This window comes from Nicotiana sylvestris, chromosome 10 (genome assembly GCF_000393655.2).
Source record: "Nicotiana sylvestris chromosome 10, ASM39365v2, whole genome shotgun sequence".
NCBI classification, from domain to species: Eukaryota; Viridiplantae; Streptophyta; class Magnoliopsida; order Solanales; family Solanaceae; genus Nicotiana; species Nicotiana sylvestris.
Window position 1 is genome coordinate 148,987,251 of NC_091066.1, and position 9,064 is coordinate 148,996,314.

The 9,064-nt window shown below is 33.0% G+C and overlaps 1 protein-coding gene across 7 annotated transcripts; it reads right to left on the minus strand.

Moving 5' to 3' along the window:
- Window positions 1–276: 276 nt before the first annotated feature.
- Window positions 277–6,259, minus strand: LOC104228747 (protein FAR1-RELATED SEQUENCE 5-like). 7 transcript variants are annotated; one of them, XM_070160349.1, is made up of 7 exons: window positions 4,810–6,259; window positions 4,279–4,631; window positions 3,868–3,935; window positions 990–3,084; window positions 808–911; window positions 637–717; window positions 277–528 (listed from the first exon to the last, which is right to left on the minus strand). In XM_070160349.1, the coding sequence occupies exon 4, from the start codon at window positions 3,081–3,083 to the stop codon at window positions 2,259–2,261; it is 825 nt and encodes a 274-aa protein (XP_070016450.1). In that variant the 5' UTR covers window position 3,084; window positions 3,868–3,935; window positions 4,279–4,631; window positions 4,810–6,259; the 3' UTR covers window positions 277–528; window positions 637–717; window positions 808–911; window positions 990–2,258. The 7 variants fall into 7 exon arrangements, 5 of the variants coding, with proteins under 5 accessions (XP_070016450.1, XP_070016449.1, XP_070016451.1 ...); XM_070160348.1 differs by having other exon boundaries at window positions 4,279–4,640; XM_070160350.1 differs by lacking the exon at window positions 4,279–4,631 and having other exon boundaries at window positions 5,899–6,259.
- Between the last annotated feature and the right edge of the window lie 2,805 nt (window positions 6,260–9,064).

Consider the following 9,064-nt stretch of genomic DNA (forward strand, 5'->3'; position numbering starts at 1 on the left):
ACCCCAAAGATAAGGGACAATTTTGGCTAAAAACTCTCATTGTTCACCACAAAGGATAAGAAAAAATTGGCAGAAGCTCCAAAGAAATCCTCATTTATGAAAAATGTATCTCTAAGTTACAGAAGATACCTTCTGTGATGATCTTGGCGGTGTTTTGGGTGAACATGCCACTGCTGATGATCGCATCCAAGTAAAATGTAGTGAGATTTACTAGAGAAGACTACTATGGAGAAGCAAAGTAAAGCTTATGTAAGCAACGGTAATTATGGGTTTCAATAATATAAAAAAAATTATTATTCAACAAAAGCAATCAACCATTCTCCACAAATGTATGTAAATTCTTCTATCCAAAAATCAAAGAAATCTAGTTCGCTAGCTTCTGCTTCTCGAATGTCTCAAAATACTACTTCATATAAATCATTCTATATAAGAGCTTCAATTTCTAAACAGCTGGTGAAAAGTAACGAGCCACACTATAGTACTTCAATTGTACTTTGCTCCTGATTTCCACGTACTTGTAGATGATTGCTACAAAATAAAAATAAAAATAGAATTATGAAAAGTTTTAAACACATTAACTATAGTTGCAGTATTTCTCCACACTTCTTATACAAGAAAGTCAGATTGTTAAAATACCTATGTTGTGTTCCCAACACTTTGTAACCAGGCTAAAAGTGAGACATTTGATTCATTCATATCCAAATCAAAATCAACATCCTTACAGGAAAAAGAAAATTTAAGATGAGTTAATAATATGACAATAATTTAACATAAGTTTTACGTAAAAAGGAATGAAAGAAAACTAACTTGCAAATTAACTTCTGGTAAAGGAGATATTGCTTGATGGGGAGTGTAAGCATTGTCCTCAAACATGTTTTTTATTGATGGTGCAACATCTTTTTGAGATTTCTCTGTGAACAAACAACTAATTTGACTGTTACAAAAAAAAAAAAGGTAAAACAAGCAAAGACTTGTATAGTAATACTTACTAATTTTCCCATTAGTCAGTTGAAAAGTTTTTCTTTGTTTGGGTTTCTCCCAATGCCGTAAAATACGCTCTTTACGAACACCTGGTACTTTTACATAAAGAGGCTCTAATACCTTGTTGTCTTCTATGTTTTTCTCACAATTTTTTGCTGAAATATGGGCAGCACTACTGTTCAATTTCTCTAAATAATCATCTAACTCATCTGAAACATTTTCGAGATGTCTTTGAAAAATCTCTCGACACTCCACACTATATTTGCTAAGATGAGTAAGATTATAACAAGTTTGCATCATACTATTGGTGTAAACAATCTCAGATTCTGAACTTCTATTCATAGAACAACTTTGGCTTGGCAAATTTTTTATTCTTTTCCTCGCATCTTTAGTCCATCTTCTCAAAATATATTCCTTAGGGGATTTCACAAACTTTATTTGACGTATAAATCAACAGACAATGTGCACATAAAATACCCATAGATTCAAACTTCTTGCAAGTGCATGTCACATGTAAAGTTGTGTGATCCAACTCAACAAACCAACTCTTACTTGAATTATGCATTTTCACTTCATATTTGGACACGTGGCCATCACAATATACTTGTGCCTCAATAAAACATGTTCCGGATCCTTTGAGAAACTCTTTCTCAAATATGTTGTAAATCTTATGAGTGTAGACTGCAGAAATCTGAGTTAAAATTGGACTACCTTTAACAACAGGAGTAGGCTTACCCTGTTTACATTTGAAGTCCTCGTGTTCTTCACTCAAACGCCACTTATTTACTACATTTTTTTCATAATTAGTCACAAATATATGCAAATAAGTACTCAAATCGCCAAGCCCATTTAGTACATGATTAGTAGATTCACTTCGAGATGTGGCTTTCAATCCAGCACTAAACACATCATTATTAAAAGCTGTAGACCACATGTGTCATTCTTCTACATTGTGCATTGTAAGCATCATCTCCCATGTTTTATCAAATTCACTTGTTAAAAAGTTTAGAAAAACCTTTATCATTCTTAAGTGAGCCCAAATGAGATGGAGCATTCTGAGATATATGCCATTGACATAATCTATGTCTAGTGCCAGACATCACTTCTCTAATGGCAATTGCCATTGCTTGAGCTTGATCAGTTATAATAGTTTTCGAGAACAACCATTTGAAAGATTCTGCAGACTCATCAGATAAAAAGCCACAACCAAAAATTATATTCTGCCAGTGATGATTTATTCCAATAAATAGTGCACAAGTCATACGATACTTATTTGTTCAATATGTGGTATCAAAAGACACAACATCCCCAAATATCTCACAGTCAATTCTAGATAGACCATCTCTCCAAAAGAAATTAGCTATACGTCCTTCCAAATCAAGTTGAACATCCCAATAAAAGAGTGTCTCATTTGCTTGTTTGTTATTAAATTCATTAACAACACTTTGAGCATCCCCAGCTTCCACCTTAGATTTTATCAACTGATGTATAAAATTAAAACAATCCTTCTTTGAATAACCTAAAACATCAACCCCTCCAGCTTCTTCTGCCAAGTAAGAATAAGTTGCAGTCGGCTTTATACCAGCATTAACCATATTTTCAATCACTAGCCCTTTGGTTTTAGTTATTGAACGAGCAGATCTTAACAAGTGTCTATTTTTCGGTGAAGCCATCTCATGATTATGCTCTTTAACAAATCTATCAACCATGAAAGGACTATTAGGAAATTGGCGCTTAAAGCTTATCATTGCAGGACAATTTGATCGTGTGTCTATGTGACTACAAGATGTCTTACTGGGTTTCTTTTGCCTTTCATCCTTTTCCCCATGCGATCGTTTTTCTCTTATCACTACACCACCTTGAAAGTAATATTGTTTATCCTTCCTTACACTGAAACCTTTAGAATGGGCATATTCACAATATAAGTTATAAGCTTCGTCCTCATCCCTAACAATTTGATCTTTCATTTTCTCCTCTAATTTAGTTATGTTATTTTCTGAAACTTTCTCTTCTTCTATTCTCTCATCATCCTCTTCAGTTCTAATATCTTCTAATGACTCTTCATGACTCTCAATATTGTTTGTCTTCTCAAAATTTGACATTCTGATATTACAAAAGAAGAAATAAATTTCTGTAATACATATGACAGTATAAAAAACAGAAAAATTTATACAATTATAATCGAATTTAGCCAGATTCATGTAACACAATATAAAAAGACCAAACTAATAGGAGTAACTGATAAAGGATCTAACACTTCCTCGTACATTTGTTTATTATACTCCTAAATACTACATATAGAATTTTCGTTTCTACACATTAATTGACGTAAAAACCTTTCGTAAGTCCTAAAGTCAAACCATGAGTATTTGTTTTACCATTTTTAAGAGTACCGATACTTCTGATTTTTTCAAGTACCAAGACAAGTAAAACAACGAGGTTTTCAATCAGCGGCAATGGAGAAATAAAAACAGTGGTGGAAACAATATGAACAAAAAGTATTCTTTGAATTCTTTCAATATGCACATGTTCCTAAATAGTATGAACTAACCTGCTATATACCAATTCTTTAACTCCCAAATCAGTAGTAATCTAGAGAACTTGGAATTGAAGAGCCGCACGAATAAAAGAGAAGGCACGTTTACGGCAAACCTATATTTTGCATCATTATATTTCTGTTATTATGAATTTAATTCCTTTTTAAATAATTTTATTTATTAGAAATAAGCCTCCTAATAGCCTTAGTTTATCTTTTATGGTTAACTTAACTAAGGTGGGTGTATACACCCGGTGCGGGTAAGTTTTTACCCTCGCGTACATGGTTTTCACATAAGACTCAATGCCTAAGGGGTAATTCCCCAACACAAGGTTAGGCAAGATACTTACCTTTTTGAAGTTAGGTTGATATTCCAAAATCGTCTCCTTGCTTGAATCGACCTCCGGATATCTCAAATCTATCCAAATTAATTGTATAGCTTCATTAAAATTCATCGGAAATAATTTCGGATAATAAAACGTCGATTTAAAATTTTATTCTAAAAGGTCAACCAAAAGTCAAGGTGGGACCCGCCTCTCGGAACCCTACATAATTTTCACGAAATACGAATAATCATTCCGATACGAGTTTAACCATACCAACTTTATCAAATTCTGATAACAACTCGACCTCCAAATCTAAAATTTTCGTTGTCGGAAGATTTTGCAAAATCTTGATTTCTTCCATTTAAATCCGTATTAAATGATGAAAATAACCATGGATTTATGAAATGTAGAAACTTGTGAGTATAAGATACTTACTTGAGTTGAAATCGTGAAGAAAGCCTCAAAATCCCCCAAGAACCGGGCTCCAAAAATTCCAATCGAAAATGGCAAAAATGACTGATTTTTGGCCTTAAGTTTCTGTCAATTTTTCGCAACTGCGGATGAATTTGCGCGTCTGCATAGTCGCTTCTGCGACACAGGCGTCGCTTCTGCAATCCACACTATCCAGGCCAAGCTCGCACCTGCGGAGCATATTTTCGCTTCTGCGATGATCGCAGGTGCGACTGTCTCGCGCATCTGCACAAAGTTTCTGCTTCTGCAGCTTCTTTGTACGCTGCTGCGATGCCTTCCCCAGCCATGGCCAATTTCGCTTCTTACAAGTCTTCATTCTGTAACCTCTTTACTTTGGTTCATATTTGTTTAGCAATATTAAGGATTACATGGGGGAAAAGAAGAATGTTGTTGTAATTTTTTTTTTAACGTTGATGCAATTTCTTTTGAGAAGATAAGTAAAGTAAAGTAAGCCATAGTAGTCAAAAAGTTAGCGAAAGCATATATAATACGTACCAAGTATGTTTTATAATTACTAGGCTGCCCAGATTCATGTCCATCGCTTCTGCAACAAGAAGCTTGCTTCTGCGAGGTCGCTTCTGCGATGAAGCTGTCGCAGAAGCGGAAACATCAGCAGCTGCCCAGAAGCAGCAGATTTTCAGCAGCTTCTTCAAGTTCGGAATTGGTTCGTTAACCGTCCAAAATCCACCCGAGACCCTCAGGACTTTAACAAAACATACCAACATGTCCCAAAATACAATACGAACTTAGTCGAGGCTTTAACCCACGTTAAACAACACTAAAATTTTGAATCGCGCTATGAATCGAATTCTGAGTTTTCAAATCTTCCAACTTTTATATTTTGCGCCGAAACATATCGAATCAATCCGGAATGACTTCAAATTTTGCACGTGAGTCATATATGACGTAACGGAGCTGTTCCAATTTTCGGAATCGAAATCCGACCTCGTTATCAAAATTTCAACCTTCGGTCGAATTTTTCCAAAATTTCATATTTTTCAACGAATCGTCCTACGGACTTCCAAATCCAAATCCGAACATGCCTAAGTCTGAAATCACCATACGAAGCTAGCGGCATCATCAACTCTCCGATCAACTCTTTCTATTTAAGCTTCAAAATGATAATTTTTCTTTAAATTTAATTCCAAATCTTCCGGAAACTAAACTCGACCACACACGCGAGTCATAATGCATATTATGAAGATGCTCGAGATCGTAAGTCATTGAACGGGGTGTTTATTCCTAAAACGACAAGTCGGGTCGTTACATCAATATTGATAAACTTCATGTTTACGCCACGATCAGGGGCGGCTCAATGATATTTGTGGCCTAAAGCCAAACTTCAATGAGGGGCCCTAAATTTTTGAATAGAAGAAAACTCATAATGTTATTTGAAATGGCGAAAGCAATCGCAACTCCTGCTACACCAAGTTGAAGCGAGGAGACAAGCAAATAATTAAGGGGCCAAAAGGAATGCAATGAGCAAACAACAAAAAAGAAGGAAAATAACATATCTTTGTAAAGTTAAAGACAAAAGCTTAGGACGTTGAGCACCAAAAGCTTAAGAACAAAGAGGTTCCATACCTAAAGCAAGACCAGAGGTACTGAATAACCAGTAATATTAGCAAATGCAAGCTTGAAAACTTCTCTGATTTCTTGGAAGATTTGTGATGGTGTTATTTTTTCATGCATTTGTTTGGGATTTTCTTGGGGTAGTGATAAAAGATCAATAAATAAGTGGGTTAGAGTGGATTTTGTGATGATATTGGTGGTTTTTGATCAATTTTGGTGATATTGGTGAACTTAGGAGTGGTGTTTGGATTGCACATAGCTACTTCAAAACAAGAGAAAACATAAAAAATTTTGTTAGCAGGTTTTCTTGATTTCTTTTCCTATAGGTTATCTAATTTGTTTTAGTAGTGAGAATTCCTGAAATGATATTGAAATGCATAGAAAAAGCCAAATGAATAAAAGAAGAGAAGAAGTTAAAAAGAGATGAAAAGAATATGGAGCCATTCTTTTTAATAATAATAGTGCATAAATAACACAAGATGGTGGAATTTTCATGCGTGCACGGATCTCAAAAATATATTCTCTTCTCAAACGGCTCCCTTCCCTTAAAATGTGCAGTCTTTTTAAATATTTATTATTGTTAAAAAATATAGACTAATAATATATTAATGGTTAAAAATTTTGGGCCCCCCACAAATAAGGGGCCCTAAGCAACAACTTTACCTGCTTTGCCCTTGCGCCGGCCTGGTCATGATGTGTGCAATTATCAATAAACTCCAAGTTTATTATGATATGTGGTTTTATATCAATAAATTTCTACTCTATTGTGACATTCTTTTATTTGTGTAGTACAAACCGGAGAATAAAGTGGGTAACTTTTCACATATATATTACCCCGCTACAAGTTGTAGTAATAGAAGATATTAAATATTTCCTTTAATTATAGTCTCAATATAACCAACCACTTTCGTGAATACTTTAGAAACTAAATAAGTTTCTTTGAGACTTACTACGACACAATACCTTATTGATAATCAATTTTATTTCTCCAAAATAGTATAATTGGCTCTTCTAGAAATTTCAATTAATTTTGTACTATCACATATTCATCAACATCTATATGGTGAATATCTCTTTCAAAGAGAAAGTTATATTATTATGGTCATGGTCAAAATCATTAAGGCAAAATATGTCGTGTCCATTACTCTTGCCTTGTAATAATTGCATTGCCATAATATTTTGGCATAATCACAGTAGGTACGTGGTCAATGATCATTCATGCCATAATAATGAAATTATTTTCTTATTTCATCTCAAACCTCTTTCTAGAGATTAGTGTGATATATCCACTGCCACTAGTACGTTCATGTTCTTTCAAGAATGAATATGTGTTCATAATGATTATCACATTATTTTCACATTCACTTCAAGAATGAAACATAATAATCCATATGTGCTTTACGAAATCTCATGTCAAATCGATGACAAACATTAAATTTACAGAGTGAAGGATTATTTTGAGAATTTTTATTGTTCTCATTATCACAATGATGACGATTATAGTTTTGCCTATTGCCACGTCCACATCTATTGGTATCTTTACGATAATTATTTTGTTTTTTTAATATTTATCTCATACTGCTATCATATTCAACTGTTTTAAGTAAATGATAAGTAGAAAAGTTGTAGGAACTAGAATAAATAGTGCAATAGCAACAAATGCAAGAATATTTACTTCCATAATCTCATCAGTTTTTTAATTCGCAATAACTCAGGATTTAATCCAATAGAGATGATAAATCTTTGGCCTGTAAATTAATTGAATGAATATTACCTCTCTTAAGGGAATGAGAATGAAGCAAATTCAATAGGACGAGTTTCCACTTCTTTGCCCACAAGCATACCTTAATTTGATCATGGTAAGGCATAGACACTACAACATTACACATCTATAGCTATGAAAAGCATCGTAGCTAAATATGAAAATTTTCATGGCAAAACACTTTAGCCACAATATTTTTTTCCGTAGCATTCATAGCAAAATGTAGCGTAGCTAAAACTCAGCTACAGACTTTATATGATCTGTGGCTAAGGACTAATACTTATTGCTATGGAAATTTTTTATGTTGTAGCGATGATGGTAAAAGGTTTTTGCTACAAAAAATATACTTATAGCAAGTGATTTTATTCTTTTGCCACGATGAACAAATTTGTAGTTATCTTCATATTGTAGCCACGAATTGTTGTGTTGTAGCAAAAGATTTAATTTATTTGCTATGCAAACTCAAATTTTGTGGCTATTTCTAGAGCTTAGTCTCGTGGCAATAGTACTCATGTTTAGCTACAATTTAAAAACTCCGTAGCTATGAATTGAAGTATTTGCCATAAACCTTTTCATATTGTAGCTAATATTCCATACTTTTAACCATGAAATATATAGAACTATAGCAAATGATTTTCATCATTTGCTACGAAAAGTGAAAATGAATAGCCATGTTCTTGATACGTGGTTATTGTAGGAGTATATGTTTAGCTACAAATTGAAAAATTCATAGGTAATATTCCATTCTCTTTTGCCATGAAACATAAAATCGTAGCAATAAATTTTCTTCATTTTTGCTATGAAAATAAAAAAATATATACCTACATTTTTAATATGTTGCAATATATATATGTTTAGCTACAAATTTAAAAATTCATTGCTACTAATTAAAAAATTGCCACAAGCATTATTAGTCATAATAATTCATATAAAGCCTATTTAGAAATACAATCAAATTTTGACAGTGAAACACATAGGCAACTGTAGCATAAGATCTTCAATTACGTAATAAACACAATATATTAATAAACAAAATTTAACAAAGGTTCAACAATATCATTCCAAATATTAAAACATCGTTTGAAACATATCAATAAGCTTTGACAAGAGGAAAAACATTATTCACGTGCCCGTCGACCTTGATGCTTTTATAATTCCTCCACAGGCTGCAATAACAATAGAAAAAAAAAGCATATAACTAAATGATACAATGAAGTATCTTTTATATAAAAAATTAAATTTTATTTTTAATATGAATATTACCTAAAAGAAATCACATATACTAAATTACTAATATAAAAAGATAGTAATAAAAGTCTAATAAGTTACTTACCGTTAGATCTATATCATTTTGTTGTAGACCTTGTACTGCAAGTATCATTCGAAATTTTTCTTCCCATTATTTATTCATCTCTA